This window comes from Scyliorhinus torazame, chromosome 2 (genome assembly GCF_047496885.1).
Source record: "Scyliorhinus torazame isolate Kashiwa2021f chromosome 2, sScyTor2.1, whole genome shotgun sequence".
NCBI lineage: Eukaryota > Metazoa > Chordata > Chondrichthyes > Carcharhiniformes > Scyliorhinidae > Scyliorhinus > Scyliorhinus torazame.
The window spans coordinates 398807211-398825109 of NC_092708.1; the positions used below are offsets into that span (position 1 = coordinate 398807211).

Here is a 17899-nt window from a genome sequence, read left to right on the forward strand (position 1 = left end):
GTGCTGTACTGTCAGAGGGTCAGTACTGAGGTAATGCTGTACTGTCAAGAGGGTCAGTACTGAGGGAGTGCCGCAGTGTCAGAGGGTCAGTACTGAGGGAGTGCCACACTGTCAGAGAGAGGATCAGTACTGAGGGAGTGCTGCACTGTCAGAGGGTCAGTACTGAGGGAGTGCTGCACTGTCAGAGGATCAGTACTGAGGGAGTGCCGCACTGTCAGAGGGTCAGTACTGAGGGAGTGCCGCACTGTCAGAGGGTCAGTACTGAGGGAGTGCCACACTGTCAGAGAGAGGATCAGTACTGAGGGAGTGCTGCACTGTCAGAGGGTCAGTACTGAGGGAGTGCTGCACTGTCAGAGGATCAGTACTGAGGGAGTGCCGCACTGTCAGAGGGTCAGTACTGAGGGAGTGCCGCACTGTCAGAGGGTCAGTACTGAGGGAGTGCCGCACTGTCAGAGGGTCCGTACTGAGGGAGTGCTGCACTGTCAGAGGGTCCGTACTGAGGGAGTGCTGCACTGTCAGTGGGTCAGTACTGAGGGAGTGCTGCACTGTCTGAGGGTCAGTACTGAGGGAGTGCCGTACTGTCAGAGAGTCAGTACTGAGGGAGCGCCGCACTGTCAGAGGGTCAGTACTGAGGGAGTGCCGCACTGTCAGAGGGTCAGTACTGAGGGAGTGGAGCACTGTCAGAGGGTCAGTACTGAGGGAGCGCCGCACTGTCAGAGGGTCAGTACTGAGGGAGTGCTGCACTGTCAGAGGGTCAGTACTGAGAGAGTGCCGCACTGTCAGTGGGTCAGTACTGAGGGAGTGCTGCACTGTCTGAGGGTCAGTACTGAGGGAGTGCCGTACTGTCAGAGAGTCAGTACTGAGGGAGCGCCGCACTGTCAGAGGGTCAGTACTGAGGGAGTGCCGCACTGTCAGAGGGTCAGTACTGAGGGAGTGGAGCACTGTCAGAGGGTCAGTACTGAGGGAGCGCCGCACTGTCAGAGGGTCAGTACTGAGGGAGTGCTGCACTGTCAGAGGGTCAGTACTGAGGGAGTGCCGCACTGTCAGGGGGTCAGTACTGAGGGAGTGCTGCACTGTCAGAGGCTCAGTACTGAGGGAGTGCTGCACTGTCAGAGGGTCAGTACTGAGGGAGTGCCGCACTGTCAGAGGGTCAGTACTGTGCCCTAACTCTGAATTTGCATCTTTTCTATTATGTACCCATTGCTCTCTGCGCTCTTTAATAATAATAATAAATTATTATTATATATACATATAGATATATTATTAGAATATTATTATTATGTCCCCCTCTCTGAGTTAATCTTGTTGATTAGATCCACCTCTTGCGCTGTCGATCCGAATTTCACTTCCTGGCTGCGACATTAGCTGACATTAATAGTTCTCTCTCATCCACAGTTGACCACACATTCTATTCCAAAGCCTCTCCACCATCGTCTAGAGGGTGAGAATAAAGTTGTTAATGAATCACCAGCAATGAGTTCTCTTCTCATTCCGGTAAAGTTACCTCTGGTGTCTCCCCAGGGATCTATCCCTGACCCCCTCCTATTTCTCATCAACATGCTGCCTCTTGGTGACATCATCTCAAATCATTCCATCAGTTTGAACATTGATGCTGATAATAGCCAGCTCTGCCTCTCCCCCACCTCTCTTGACCTCCTCTCGATCTCCAAAGTGTCAGACTTTTTTTGGACATCCAATACTGGAAAATGGAAATTTTGTCCATTTAAATATTAGGAAGATTGACGCCATTGACTTTGGTCCCGTCACAAACTCTGTTCCCTCGCCACTAATGTCACGCCACTAATGTCACGCCACTCCCAAGTGTCTTGGGCTAAACTAGATTATTCACACCTTTGCTCTTGTGTTTGACTCCGAGACAGGTTTCCGGCCGTACATTCATACCACCAGGAGTGCCTGTTTCCAGCTCCAACATATCATCGAACTTTGACTTCTGTCTTAGCTCATCAGCCAATGAAACTCTCATTCACACCTGTGTTGCATCTAGACTCGGCTATTCCAGTGCCCGGCTGGCTGAGTCTCACATTCTATCCTCCAGAAACTTTCAGCTCAATCCAGCTTTGCTACGCGTGTCCTAATTTGCTCCCAAGTCCCACTCATCCGTCTCCCCAGAGCTCACTGATCCACATTGGGTCCTACTCAAGGAATGCTGCAATTTTTTAAAAGCTCCTCCTCGTTTTCAAACCACTACAAGTTCTCCCTCTTATCTCCTCCAGACCCTCACAGATGCCCCATTTCACAAAATACTACACTGCAGAAGAGGCCCTTCTGCCCATTGAGATGCAGGAAAAACACCTGACCTGCCCACCTAATCCCATTTGCTGGAACTTGGCCCATAGCCTTCAATGTTGTGACATGCCAAGGGCTCATCCAGGTACTTTTTAAAGGATGTGAGGCGACCCGCCTCTACCCCCCCTCCCAGGCCGTGTTCCAGACCCGCCTCTACCCCCCTCCCAGGCCGTGTTCCAGACCCGCCTCTACCACCCTCCCAGGCCGTGTTCCAGACCCGCCTCTACCCCCCTCCCAGGCCGTGTTCCAGACCCGCCTCTACCCCCCTCCCAGGCCGTGTTCCAGACCCGCCTCTACCCCCCTCCCAGGCCGTGTTCCAGACCCGCCTCTACCACCCTCCCAGGCCGTGTTCCAGACCCGCCTCTACCACCCTCCCAGGCCGTGTTCCAGACCCGCCTCTACCCCCCTCCCAGGCCGTGTTCCAGACCCGCCTCTACCACCCTCCCAGGCCGTGTTCCAGACCCGCCTCTACCCCCCTCCCAGGCCGTGTTCCAGACCCGCCTCTACCCCCCTCCCAGGCCATGTTCCAGACCGTCACCACCCTCTGGGTAAAAGGTTTCTCCTCCAATCCCCCCTAAACCCCTGCCCCTCACCTTGAACTTGCGTTCCCTTTGAACCGACCCTTCAACTAAGGGGAACAGCTGCTCCCTATCCACCTGTCCAGGCCCCTCATAATCTTGTCCACCTCGATCAGGTCGCCCCTCAGACTTCTCCGCTCCAGGGAAAACAACCCAAGCCTATCCAACCTCTCTTCATAACTGAAATGTTCCATCCCAGGGAACATCCTGGTGAATCTCCTCTGCACCCCCTCCAGTGCAATCACATCCTTCCTGTAATGTGGTGACCAGAACTGCACACAGTATCCAGCTGTGGCCTCACCAAAGTTCTGTACAGCTCCAACACGACCTCCCTGCTTTTGTAATCTCTGCCTCGATTGACCACCTTTTTCACCACCCTGTTAACCTGCCCTCCTGTCTTCAGAGATTTTTAGAAATAAAGTTAGAGTACCCAATTCTTTTTTTCCAATTGAGGGGCAATTTAGCGTGGCCCATCCACCTACCCTGCACATGGGTTGTGGGGGTGAGGCCCACGCAGACACGGGGAGAATGTGCAAACTCCACACGGACAGTGACGCAGGGCCGGGATCGAACCTGGGACCTCGGTGCCGTGAGGCAGCAGTGCTAACCACTGCACCATCGTGCTGCCCTGTGGCAGGGAGACTCTGGTAGAGACATTGCCATGGAGAGTACACGAGGGAACAATTAACTACAAAGTTTTTGTTCAAATCAGGCAGGTCGACTCGGATTGGTCAACGGGGCCAGGATCGAACCCGGGTCCTCGGCGCCATGAGGCAGCAGTGCTAACCACTGCACCACCATGCAGCAGTCTCAATTTTAATTCCAATATTGGTGTTGATGCCTTCAGCTGACTGGACCCTAAGCTCTGAAATTCTCTCCCTAACCTCTCCACCTCTCTATCTCCCTTTCCTCCAGAGAGTATCGGCCTAAAGTGCTCAATCTCTCCTCATACGACAAACCCCTCATCCCCGGAATCAACCTAGTGAACCTCCTCTGAACCGCCTCCAATGTCACTACATCTTTCCTCAAATAAGAGGACTGAAACTGTGCCCAGTGCTCCAGGTGCGGTCTCACCGATGCCTTGGACAGTTACAACACGTACTTACCTTTCTACTGTTTTCCTTTAGCTATAAAGGCCAAAATTCCATTTGCTTCCTTATTACCTGCTGCACCAGCAGACTAGTTTTCAGAGATTCATGCACAGACACCCAGATCCCTCTGCATCGGAGCACTCTGAAGTTTCTCTCCATTTAGATCATAAGTTACCTTTCCTGTAAAGCCCCTTGGATGATTATCGTATTAAAGGCATTATACAGCTGATCTTGTTGTAATGTGGGAAATGCAGAGCCAGTTTGTGCACAGAAAGCTTCCACAAACAGGGACCTGCCTTCCTGATGTTGTTTGAGGGTTAAATTGGCCAGGACATTCCTATTGTAGGTAGAAATAGTGCCAGGGGCTCCTTTACGTCCTCTGAGCAGGCAGATGGGGCACATTTTGTCTAAAAGATGGCACCTCTGACAGTACAGCACTCCCTCAGTACCCTGTAGGAGTGACAGCTTGGACTTTGTGCTCAAGTCCCTGGAGTCCTTGTAACCCGGAGGTGTGAGCGGTGATCGACACTGCAACACGTGACCGGGGGTGGGGGCTAGATAAATGTAAGTTTGTTTCTTGTGGAATGTTTATCCGAACCTTCTGTTTGGTTTAATCTCGTGACGCTGCCCATTGTGTTCTAGGTGACAATGGCAGACCTGTGCCTGGTGCCACAAGTGTACAACGCTGTGAGGTAAGGCTTTGTGCGGCAACTCTCGGCTTCCAGTCACTTCCCTGCATAAAACTGAAGTAACGGTCCCAGTGAGACCACTTAACCAGGTTATAGACCTCACCACTTAATGTACTAACCAATATACACTGCCATTAAAGTCCATTTCAGATTTGCATTCAGTAATGTGGCAGGAACAAGTGTTCCTATTGCTTGTGTTTAATTTCTCTCCGCCAATCACCCCCGTCCCCAACCATGAACCCTTAACAAGCGGTTCACTTATCCAAACTCTCCCACATCAGCTGTGGTTTCTTCCTATCGGAGTGCAATCCTTATACCTCCCAGATGCCCATTTACATCACTCCCCAGTCCAATTGCTCCTCCGTGCTGTCTGGGCTCCTCTACCTGGGACCTCAGCTGTGATCGGGTCTGTGCCGCTATTCCACTGCAGAGTCCAGGGATGTGGGCCCCTGGTGAGAAACAGAAAAGGGTTTAAGACTGGGTGGGTTTTGTGGTCCTGTAATTTGTGTAAATGTGGAGCTAACAGAAGCATGATGGGAGATTCTATTGCTCATTTGCCAGAAAGGTCGTGAACTTCCTGTGTTCAGAGTAGTTTTCTACAACAATATATCCCAGAACAAGATGGCCGGGCTTAATAGATTTAAGATTGAGGCAGATTCTGGCCATGATCATGTTGGAGTTTGTGGAATCTGAATCACCTGTTGTGATGTACTAGTCGCAGTGTGAGTGGGAGAGCGAGGACTGTTCATCCTTCCCACCTGTCAGATGTCCGCTATCTACCCCACACCCTCCTCCACTCCACCTAAAACTCATTAGAAGTTCACTGGAAGAAGCTCTGCCGTCTTGCCCCATTTGAAGTGAAAATTTCCAATCTGTGCTGCGGGTATGATGCACTCGGTCACTTCAAGCTGCTGCCTTATCCTCCCAACAGCAGGTTCAAGGTAGACCTGGCACCATTCCCCACCATTGAAAAGATCAATAACAACCTGCTAGAACTCAAGGCCTTCAAGATCAGCCACCCATCGTGCCAACCTGACACGCCTGACCCCTGAAGCAAAGGTTAAACCATCTCTTGACGAAAAGGGGTCTCTTGCTCCGCACAGCCTCTCAACTGGGTTTGATTAAAAGGAACTGCTCAGACTTTCAAAAATGATTGATTACAAACTATTCACTGTTCTACTCTTTCTAGTTTGAAATATACACAAATGTGTCCACACTTAAAAACAAATCGTGTTTCTGTTGACCTTGTTGCTGACCTTTACTGGTCAGATTTTTGGCCATGTTTTTGTCAATTTTATTGTTGTCAATCGCTGTCAACTATCCCAATGTATTTGCACATCATGCCATTTGATGGTTGCGTGGAGCAAGTTTCTCTCCCACCATCTTGTATTGTTCAAATCCTTTTGATTCATTAACTGGTTCCATCAATAAAGGAAAAAAATATGATCTTGTAATGCTTATTTTGTCCGACAAATAAAACCTTACAGGAGCTACTGGAATCTAACATGTTTCAGCTGCATAGACAGCATCTGCAAGGAAAGTAAAAATATTAATATTTCAGGTTCAGCCTATGACAAAAAACAAAACAGATAACAGACAAGCAAGTGAAGGAGGAAACTGGGTCAACTATAACCACACGGACTGCAGCGGTTCAAGAAGACAGCTCAGCAATTGGAGGTGGGCAATAAGTGCCGGCCTCGCCACAGAAGCCCACACCCAAGAACAAATAAATATCCATAAGAAGAATGAGCTGTAAAACCAATATTAAGTGGCGAGATGTGAGAAAAGCAAGAGGCTGGATGGGAGATACTAATCTCTACAAAACCTGGAGTGTGTGTGAACAAGGGGTGGGGGGAGGAGAAATAGAACCCTGAAACGCTGGGAAAAAGGAAAGGAAGCCTGGCCGGGGGGGGGGGGGATTTTTAAAAATGTCATTCTTGTGATATGAACATCACTGGCAGGTTGGCATTTATTCCCCACTCCATTGCCCATGAGGTGGCGGTGAGCCACTATCCTGGTACACATTGCTGAGGGAGGCCGAGACTTTGACCCAATGCCAGTGAAGGAATGACAATATAGTTCCAAGTCAGGGAAGGTCATTGATGAAGCACCTGAAGATGGCTGGACCTAGGACACTACCCTGAGGAACTCCTGGGACTGAGATTATTGACCTCCAACAACCATCTTCCTTTGTGTTAGATATCACTTCAACCATCGGAGAGTTTCCCCCATTAACTTCACTTTTGAGGAGAGACAGGCCTAGGAAATATTTCAGATTGGCAGACGGCAGTATTGCTGCTGTACTGGAACAGCTTGGCGAGGGCTACAATACGTTTGGAGGTCCAGGTATTTCTGGGTTGTTACATGGTCCATAGCCTTTGCAGTACCAGGGCCTTTAGTTATTTCTTCATTTCTGGGGAATGAATCAAATTGGCTGAAGACAGACATGTGTGATGCTGTGGATCGCAGGAGGAGGTTGAGATGGATCATCCACTCTGTACTTCTGGCTGAAGATTGTTGTAAGTGCTTCAGTTTTGTCCTTTTCACTGATGTGCTGGCCTCCTTCCCCATTAATGATGGAGATTTTATGCTTCCCCCTACTAGATGCTTAATTCTGTCACAATTCATGACCGGATGTGACAGGATTACTGACCTTCGATCTGATTTACTGGTTGTGGGATTACTGAGCTGTGGCATGGTGCCTCCACTTTTTAGTGTGTATGTAGTCTTGTGGCTTATAGAATCACAGAATTTACAGTGCCGAAGGAGGCCATTCGGCCCATCGAGTCTGCACCGGCCCTTGGAAAGAGCACCCTACCCAAGGCCCAGCCTCCACCCAATTCCCGTAACCCAACTTAACCTTTTGGGACACTAAGGGCAATTTATCATGGCCAATCCACCTAACCGGCACATCTTTGGACTGTGGGAGGAAACCCACGCGGACACGGGGAGAACATGGGTTTCCACCGGCTTCACCAGGTTGGCAAATCATTTTTAGATATGACATGCCCTCCGACACTCATTGAACCAGGGTTAATGCTCTGGTTTGGTGGTAACACCAAACAATCTACAGTACACATGCAATGGTTCAAGGCAGCTCGCCACCGTCTCGAGGGCGGAGGAGGGGTAAAACTATGCTGCCCAATAATTGTTTTGCTGAATAAAGAGACATGCTGTTGAAGCTTTTCATTGTGCACTCATCAGGACAGTGAGCAAGAAACGTAAGACAACAATCTATACTGCGCAAGTGTGCTAATTGATTGGCAAATGGACTCTGTTTGGTAGAGACATTGCCATGGAGAATGCACCAGGGAACAATTAACTGCAAAGCTTTCATTCAAATCAGGCAGGTTGACTCAGATTGGTCAACGGGGGATAACTGTCCACAAACTTTTGGTTAGTTGGAAAAGGTGCAATGTGTGGATGTGCTCCTTCTGTCTGCAAAGGACAGGGAAAGCCAGTGTATCCTTCCTACGGTGTGGTGCCCAGATCTACTCTCAGTAATTCCAGGTATGGTCTAATTAGGGCTTTGGGCAACTGAAGCAGGACTTCTACCCTCCTGTATTCTAGTTCTGTCAGTATAAAGGCCAACATTCAATTAGTCTTTTTGTTAATATCTGGACCCGTTGACCTCCATCTTCAAGAACAACCAACAGGCAATAAATTCTGTCCTTGCCAGTTATGTAGACATGGTTAACTTGAAGAAAATGAAGCAAAATTCCCCCTCCTGCTCTGCAGTTACTTAATTCCATGTTGCAAACACCTGGCCTACCCCCGCCCACTAGGAACCAGACCAAGAATCACAAATCGCATAGAATCAGAATTTACGTGCAGAAGGAGGCCATTCGGCCTATCGAGTCTGTACCGGCCCTTACAAAGAACACCCGACTGAAGCCCACATACCTTCCCTATCCCAGTAACCCCCACTTAACATTTTTTGGACACTTAAGGGCAATTTAGTATGGCCAATTCACCTCACCCGCACATCTTTGGACTGTGGGAGGAAACCGGAGCACCCGGAGGAAACCCACACAGACACGGGGAGGATGTGCAGACTCCGCACAGACAGTGACCCAGCGGGGAATCGAACCTGGGACCCTGACGCTGTGAAGCAACTGTGCTAACCACTATGCTACCGTGCTGCCCTCTATTTTGTATAAAACCCTTACACCCTTGGTCTCAACTCCCAGAGGGCGAGTGTCCGACCGCTACCTCAGCCAGTCCCTCTGGTTCAAGTTTGTAACTTTGATTATTAACACAAGGAGACACGGACCCAGCTGTGAATTTTAATGTTAAGTGCCAGATTGTTCAACCATTTGATAGTGAGGTACAGACCGTGCAGGCTGCTCGCAGGCATGGAGACAATTCTCCCTCTCATGGAATGTCTTTCTGTAGATTTTGGTTCAATATTCAGTCCTCACCAAGTTCCACAGTGACTCGCAACGTGTCGCAATAGAACTTTCCAGCACCGTCTGAGCCCCCAAACACCAGCAGCCTGTGCCAGGATCCCGTGCTGCAGAAACTCGAGTTCAGATACACCAGGCTATGACCCGCTCGTGGCACCCCGCAGAGTGTGTGGTGGGACAGTCTGCTCCAACTGTACGTGTCTGGTGGGGGGGGGGAAAGAGAAGCAGAGGGAAGAGCAAATATGAGAAACAGAATTAGGATTAGATTTAAAGTCAGTGCATCAGGCTGGAGTGTCAATGGTAGGGTTACATTTTGTGCTTAGGTTGTCGCTGGATGGATTCCTTTTTACTTCCACAGATCTCTCAGCTGGGCAGCGCACACATCGCGTCCCCGTTTGGAGTCACCAACTCGGATTGGGCACCAACCCAGGAGGCATTATTGCATAATCTCTTGACTCCACCCCTTCTGGTTAACCAAAGTCAATCAATAATGGTGGCAATAATACCCACAATCCTACCTGCCCAGAAAGTGCCCTATCCACTACATGGTGTTGATGAGTACCACAAAGCATCGAGTTTCATAGATTTCATAGAATTTACAGTGCAGGAGGCCATTCGGCCCATCATGTCTGCACCGGCTCTTGGAAAGAGCACCCTACCCAAGGTCAACACCTCCACCCTATCCCCATAACCCAGTAACCCCACCCAACACTAAGGGCAATTTTGGAGACTAAGGGCAATTTATCATGGCCAATCTACCTAACCTGCACATCTTTGGACTGTGGGAGGAAACCGGAGCACCCGGAGGAAACCCACGCACACACGGGGAGGATGTGCAGACTCCGCACAGACAGTGACTCAGCAGGGAATCGAACCAGGGACACTGGAGCTGTGAAGCAATTGTGCTATCCACCATGCTACCGTGCTACCCTTCAGTCAGTCCTGCCCTGCAATAACCCATCGCCCCCATAATCAAGAATCTATCCACCTCTGCCTCAAAAATACTCAAGACTCTGTTTCCACCACCTTTTCGGGGAGTTCAGTCAGAATGAAACGTTCCACTGATTTCTCTGTTTGTTTGGAGATGCACTTTTGATTCTGGGGGGTCTAGGATAACAAGAAAGGATTGGTGACCATTAGCAGACCACGTTGGCAGTAGTGTGTACAGGTATGATATCCTTATTTAAGGATAGATGTAGACACATTGGAAACAGTTCAGAGAGGGTTTACCAGACTAAAACCAGGATTGGGTGGGTTGTTTTCTGAGGCGAGGTCGGACAGACTCGACTTGTACCTGCTGGAGTTTAGAAGAGCGAGAGGCGACTTGATTGAAACGTACAAGATCCTGAGGGGTATTGACAGGGCGGATGGGGGGAGGATGTTTCCTCTGGTGGGAGAACCTAGAATGAGGGGTCACGGTTTAAAAATAAGGGGTCACCCATTTAGACCAGAGATGAGAAGAATTCTTTCGGAGCGTCATGAACATTTGGAACTCTCCCCGAAAAGGTGGTGGAAACAGAGTCTGAGTATTTTTGAGGCAGAGGCGGATAGATTCTTGATTATGGGGGGCGATGGGTTATTGCAGGATGCAGATTCGACAGATCACCGTGATCTTATTAATGGCAGGGCAGGCTCGAGGGGCTGGATGGACCTCTCCGCTCCTTGTCCCTATGTAGCCCATCTCATTGGAGAAATCGTTCTCCTTTCTTGGAACAAGGGGAGATGGTGCTCTGTGGGGGTAATATCCCTGAACTCGTAATCCCGAGGCCCAGGCTAACACGCTGGGGACATGGGGTCAAATCCCACCACGGCAGCTGGTGGAACTTAAACTCAATCTGGAATTAAAAGCTACTGACCACACAATGACATTTGGTATCGAAAGCACCAGAGCCTCTCAATGCAGACTGGCCACCAATCAGCTGTGACTTAACAGGGTAGCAGAATGGGCTCGAGGGACCGAATGGTCCCCTATCAGAACAAAGCAATCACAAACACCCAGGTTCAGAAGGAGTACTCCACGTCTGTGGTTCCCCAGTGGGACCTGATCGATCAATTTGAATAATTTGCTGAGTAAATTGGGTCGATAAGAATGAGGGGTTATTTCATTGAAACATGAATGGGGTCATAGTCTAAGGATAATGGGTTCATCATTTTGTTCAAGATTAGGAGACATTTTTCTCACTCAAAGGGCTGTAAATCTATGGAATTCCCAAACCCAGGGGGTTGTGGGTGCTCCATCGTGGAATATATTTACGGCTGAGATGGACAGATTTTTGGTTTCAGGGGTGGGGAGTGGAATTGAAGCCCAAGATGATCCAGGATCGTATTGAATGGCGGAGCAGATTCGATGGGCCGAATGCTCTACTCCTGCTCCTATTTCTTCTGTTCTAAACCAGCTTGTCTCCCATTGGAAAGTATCGGATTTGGGGGTAGAGTTTAAAGAGAGAACTAACTGAACCATTGGCTCCATAGTGTCAATGGAGCCATTTCGCTTGCTCTCTGCATTCTGGGAGAGCCCCCATCTCCATTACTTTAAGCGGGAGCAGCAAATAAAGATTTCCATCAGGGCTCCACAAATACAAACAGACGCTGCAGAAAGCCATGGAGCAGCAGATCTCCTGGAGTGACAAGAGAGGGAGCAGCCTCGAGGCAGCTCCCCATCCACGCCCCCCCCCCCCCACCCCACCCCCCAGGGTCAGCCTCGAGGCAGCTCCCCATCCCCCCCCCCCCCTTGGGTCAGCCTCGAGGCAGCTCCCCATCCTCCCCAGGGTCAGCCCCCCACGGTCAGCCTCAAAACAGCTTCCCATCCTCCCCAGGGTCAGCCTCAAAACAGCTCCCCATCCCCCCCCCCAGGGTCAGACTCAAAACAGCTCCCCATCCCCCCCCCAGGGTCAGCCTCGAGGCAGCTCCCCATCCCCCCCCCCCCCAAGGTCAGCCTCGAGGCAGCTCCCCATCCCCCCCCCCAGGGTCAGCCTCGAGGCAGCTCCCCATCCCCCCCCCCCCCCCCCCAAGGTCAGCCTCGAGGCAGCTCCCCATCCCCCCCCAGGGTCAGCCTCGAGGCAGCTCCCCCCCCCCCCCCAGGGTCAGACTCAAAACAGCTCCCCATCGCCCCCAGGGTCAGCCTCGAGGCAGCTCCCCATCGCCCCCAGGGTCAGCCTCAAAACAGCTCCCCATCGCCCCCATTGTCCATCCTCCCAAGGGTCAGCCTCAAGGCAGCTCCCCATCCCCCCCCCCAGGTCAGCCTCGAAGCAGCTCCCCATCCCCCCCCAGGGTCAGCTTTCAATACAACCAGCCCACAGTTTTACAGGCACAAGTGACAGAGCTCTTGGTACCATACCTATATTGAAGATGTGCAAATCCTGCAGGGCACCACCCAGATTATGCCCACCACTGATCAGAATCTTGTTGCCACACAGAGGCACAGTGGCATGACGGCTAAAAAAAGAAATATTTGCATTTTCATAGAGCTATTCACAACACCGCATACAAAATAACCTCATGGCCAATAAAACATTCAGTACAGTCACTGTTCCATCGTAAGAAATAGTGGCCAATTTGGAGGCTGTTCATTAGAAAGATGATCTCTTCCAAAAGTGCACACATCCAATCAAACACTCCCAGGACAGGTACAGCACGGGGTTAGATACAGCGTAAAGCTCCCTTATGCGTGGAGTCAGAGGAAATGGGTGAAATTCTTAATGAGTACTTTGCATCGTTATTCACCAAGGAGAGGGACATGACGGATGTTGATGGATGTTTAAATACTGTAGGTCAAGTCGGCATAAGGAAGGGGTAAGTTTTGGGTATTCTAAAAGGCATTGAGGTGGACAAGTCCCCAGGTCCGGATGGGATCTATCCCAGGTTGCTGAGGGAAGCGAGGGACGAAATAGCTGGGGCCTTAACAGATATCTTTGCAGCATCTTTGAGCACGGGTGAGGTCCCGGAGGACTGGAGAATTGCTAATGTTGTCCCTTTGTTTAAGAAGGGTAGCAGGGATAATCCAGGGAATTATAGACCTGTGAACTTGACGTCAGTGGTAGGCAAACTGTTGGAGAAGATACTGAGGGATAGGATCTATTCACATTTGGAAGAAAATAGACTTATCGGTGATAGGCAGCATGGTTTTGTGCAGGGAAGGTCATGTCTTACAAACCTAATAGAATTCTTTGAGGAAGTGACAAAGTTAATTGATGAGGGAAGGGCTGTAGATGTCATATACATGGACTTCAGTAAGGTGTTTGATAAAGTTTCCCATGGCAGGTTGATGGAAAAAGTGAAGTCGTATGGGGTTCAGGGTGTACTAGCTAGATGGATAAAGAACTGGCTGGGCAACAGGAGACAGAGTAGTGGTGGAAGGGAGTGTCTCAAAATGGAGAAAGGTGACTAGTGGTGTTCCACAGGGATCCGTGCTCGGATCACTGTTGTTTGTGATATACATAAATGATCTGGACAAAGGTATAGGTGGTCTGATTAGCAAGTTTGCAGATGATACGAAGATTGGTGGAGTTGCAGATAGCGAGGAGGACTGTCAGAGAATACAGCAAAATATAGATAGATTGGAGAGTTGGACAAAGAAATGGCAGATGGAGTTCAATCCAGGCAAATGTGAGGTGATGCATTTTGGAAGATCTAATTCAAGAGCAGACTATACGGTCAATGGAAGAGTCCTGGGGAAAATTGATGTACAGAGAGATCTGGGAGTTCAGGTCCATTGTACTCTGAAGGTGGCAACGCAGGTCGATAGAGTGGTCAAGAAGGCATACAGCATGCTTGCCTTCATCAGACGGGGTATTGAGTACAAGAGTCGGCAGGTCATGTTACAGTTGTATAGGACTTTGGTTAGGCCAGATTTGGAATACTGCGTGCAATTCTGGTCGCCACATTACCAGAAGGTGTGGGTGCTTCAGAGACGGTGCAGAGGAGGTTCACCAGGGTGTTGCCTGGTATGGAGTATGCTAGCTATGAAGAAAGGTTGAGTAGATTAGGATTGTTTTTGTTGGAAAGACGGAGGTTATGGGGGGACCTGATTGAGATCTACAAAATTATGAGAGGTATGGACAGGGTGGATAGCAACAAGCTTTTTCCAAGAGTGGGGGTGTCAATTACAAGGGGTCACGATTTCAAGGTGAGAGGGGGAAAGTTTAAGGGAGATGTGCGTGGAAAGTTTTTTACGCAGAGGGTGGTGGGTGCCTGGAACGCTTTGCCAGCGGAGGTGGTAGAGGCGGGCACGATTGGATTGGATTGGATTTGTTTATTGTCACGTGTACCGAGGTACAGTGAAAAGTATTTTTCTGCGAGCAGCTCAACAGATCATTAAGTACATGAGAAGAAAAGGGAATAAAAGAAAATACATAATAGGGCAACACAACATATACAATGTAACTACATAAGCACTGGCATCGGATGAAGCATACAGGGTGTAGTGTTAATGAAATCAGTCCATAAGAGGGTCATTTAGGAGTCTGGTGACAGTGGGGAAGAAGCTGTTTTGGAGTCTGTTCGTACGTGTTCTCAGATAGCATCATTTAAGATGCATCTAGACAGATATATGAACGGGCGGGGAACAGAGGGACGTAGGTCCTTGGAAAATAGGTGACAGGTTTAGATAAAGGATCTGGATCGGCGCAGGCTGGGAGGGCCGAAGGGCCTGTTCCTGTGCTGTAATTTTCTTTATTCTTTGTTAATATTATGTCAATCTTTAAATTCAGAAAAATACACACACCCAAATGTAATACTGTCGCCGTCTGCCTTATTAATCCTATTGGGTCCTAATCCTATCCTGTGGATTTTGTCAGTGAGATTTACAAACTGAAGGAGGAAATGAATGGATCATGTTGCTGAGGAACTGACCAATGTCAGTTCACGAAGATCCCTCATCAACACTAAATCTGTGGGGTTCCCTATTTTCCATTCAATTGGTCCACGTCGATGTCCTGGAGTGGTACCTACCATCGTGGAGCAGGACAGCCTCTGACCTGTACACTAACGTACTCCATGAAACCTGGAAGAAATGGACAGGACTTGGTTGACAAACAATCCATCTGGAGAGAGCTCTTCACCCCAAAAAACACCAATCTCCCTTCACCAGCAGACATATAGCCATGCACAGACATAGCCAGTCTCATCAGAGACTGAACTGCTTCAAAGTGAGGTAGAGTGTGAACTCTGTGCTCCAGACATGCTCACTGAGGTTTAGAACGTGCACACGAATAGGCCAGAAGACTAAATAAGCCTCTAACTTTTCAGACCAATGTTGTTTAACAAGTTCATCGTAAGCAACGTGTGCTGACAATTCCTCAGAATGATACCAGAGCTAAAACGGTCAAGTTATAAGGTTGGGTTGCAAAGACTAGTGTTACATTGTCTTTAGTTGGGAGGATTAGGATATTTGATGAAGATATTTAAAAGGACTTGATCGGGTCAACGTTGGAAGCCATTTCCTCTGATGAGAAAAACGCAGAACAAGACGCAAAGCTTAAAATTGGAGGCAGGCTGTTCAGGGGCTCCACATCAGGACCCGCTTCACACCGAGTGGAAATCTGAAACTCTGTCCCCGCAGAAAAACCTGTCACGCGGCAGGTCAATTAAACGTTTCAAAACAGATTGATAAATTGTGAAGTAAAAATAATCAGGGTCAGGGAAACATGGCAGTTAGACGCCGTTAAGATACGGATCAGCCGTGATCTAACTGATTGGCAGAACAGGCTCGAAGGGCTGAATGGCCTCCTTCGGTCCCAACTTTCCTCAATGGGAACCCAGATGTGGACGTCTGCACCAATAGTGACGGGACCCCAAACAGCCCAGTGAGTTTTTGTGACAATCCGACAGATTTTCAAATTGCCCGTGGCGGGGTTTGAGATGGTGTTCTCTGGATTCATTGACTCGAGAATTTAACCTCTATCTTACTGCTCTCCTCGGCAATACGCGTTTGTTAAGTAAATACACAGGTGTGAAGCAGTGTGTGAGAGGCATTTTCTCCTAACATTAGTGCAAGTGGCCATAACATTGTTAGCATAGCAACATCAATGTTTAGCCCATGATTTCTATTGGACAATACCGAGTCAGGTAGACCAGCCCTAGGGAGTCACCCAGCATCACATTAACGTTGCTCAATTCAACATCCATCCCTGATAAAGCCGCCCCTACAAGGGGCTGGTTTAGCACAGTGGGCTAAACAGATGGCTTGTAATGCAGAACAAGGCCAGCAGCGCGGGTTCAATTCCCGTACTAGCCCCCCGAACGGGCGCCGGAATGTGGCGACTAGGGGCTTTTCACAGTAACTTCATTGAAGCCTACTGGTCACAATAAGCGATTATTATTATTACCCCCAACTTCCTGGTTTTCACCTCTCGTCTCTTCCCCCCCCCCCCCCCCCCCCCCCGGGACTGATCATGTGGAGATCCGTTGTTACACCCCTATCCAAACCCCTCCCATTCTGAATCCTGAAATCTCCTCACCAAGATCCAACACGTGAAGGTCATTCAGAAAGACTTGGTTCCGACTCCCACCGAACAGGATGAGTTTATCTCCCAGGAGCGTGCCAGAGTGACTGGAGAGAAACGGAGGAATGGAAAGCATCAGTTTAATCAGGTCTGAGGTCCACTCGCCGGAGCCGGTCGCCCTGGGCAAGGGAGGGGATACCTGGATAGCAGCATTCCCTTTGTATGATCTGGTCACTCCTGACGGACACCCAAGTGTGTGTCAAGGACAGGATCAGGCTCTTGTCTAACTAACCAGGGACAGGTATCAGCTATGGTTTAGTGGCTAGCACTTTCATCGGAATCAGAGTCCCATTCCAGAGACCTGAACCTATTATCCAGGCCGGCAGTGCAGCCACCAAGGCAGCATCTTCCAACGGAGACCCTCCTTCGGGCAGAGAACTAAAGACGATGATGTTTACACCAAAGGCCTGTCTGCCTCCTCAGGAAGATGTTTCACATCCGTCCTTCCATTCAAAGAGCAGCGGCGCTCTCCTCGGTGTCACGGGACCAATATTTATCCTTCGACCAACATCAATAAATGCCATTACTTCATTACTGCGCACAAACGGACTCCGTCATGACGGCTGAGAATTGAGCCAAGCTGGCCACAGCAGAGGAACAATATCCCGGAAATACAACTAGAAATCACAGAGGGTGGCTGTCATTAAAAATTCATCTAGTCCACCAATGTCCTATAAGGAAGGAATCCAGTCATTCTTACCCGGCCTGGATCTATGTGACTCCTGTCCCCATGCCAATATGGTTAACCACCCTCGGAAGTAGCCACCACTTGCGGGTGAAGCAAACCCGCAACCAGCAGACACCCCTCCCATCAGGGCAACTGGGGATAGGTAATAAACTTTGGCCCTTCACACATCCCAACAATAAGTAAAAGACTAAACCTGAATGACCTCGATCAGCCGTGCTGTAAATCTCAGTGACTCACCCGTACCGAGGGAGAGGCCTTTCACCCACCACAATGGGCTGGTACCAGATCTCGTGCTCAGGGTTGAAGATGTAGAGGGTGTTGCTGCATCTTTCCACAGGCAGCTGGGGTCGGCAAAGAAGTCCGCCAAATATGAACAGCTCCCGCTGGAACACCACCGCACTGTGATAGGCCAGGGACGGCACCTTGCCCTTCCCCTGGGAGTGAGAGTACAGAATGTTCCCATTAACCGTGCCACAGGAACTGCATTTATATAGCATCTTTAACCACACCGTGCCACAGGAACTGCATTTATATAGCATCTTTCACCACACCGTGCCACAGGAACTGCATTTATATAGCATCTTTAACCACACCGTGCCATAGGAACTGCATTTATATAGCATCTTTAACCACACCGT

General features: G+C 49.5%; 2 protein-coding genes across 9 annotated transcripts in view; one reads left to right on the forward strand and one right to left on the reverse strand.

Annotated features, from left to right (window-relative positions):
• Positions 1–6111, forward strand: part of gstz1 (glutathione S-transferase zeta 1) — a 138921-nt gene extending 132810 nt beyond the window's left edge. For all 5 annotated transcript variants that reach the window (XM_072494316.1, XM_072494307.1, XM_072494328.1 and 2 more), the window contains 2 exons: positions 4619–4668; positions 5597–6111. In XM_072494316.1, the coding sequence (XP_072350417.1) occupies positions 4619–4668; positions 5597–5717 (171 nt within the window). In that variant the 3' untranslated portion in view covers positions 5718–6111. The remainder of the gene's footprint in view (positions 1–4618; positions 4669–5596) is intronic.
• Positions 6112–8937: 2826 nt separating this feature from the next.
• The window catches only part of LOC140406195 (kelch domain-containing protein 2), a 33813-nt gene continuing 24851 nt past the window's right edge, over positions 8938–17899 (reverse strand). For 2 of the 4 annotated variants that reach the window (XM_072494347.1, XM_072494337.1), the window contains 5 exons: positions 17499–17695; positions 16529–16620; positions 15021–15072; positions 12409–12506; positions 8938–9272 (listed from right to left, as the gene is read on the reverse strand). In XM_072494347.1, the coding sequence (XP_072350448.1) occupies positions 9076–9272; positions 12409–12506; positions 15021–15072; positions 16529–16620; positions 17499–17695 (636 nt within the window). In that variant the 3' untranslated portion in view covers positions 8938–9075. The remainder of the gene's footprint in view (positions 9273–12408; positions 12507–15020; positions 15073–16528; positions 16621–17498; positions 17696–17899) is intronic. The other 2 variants (XM_072494342.1, XR_011939084.1) reach the window with 2 other exon arrangements.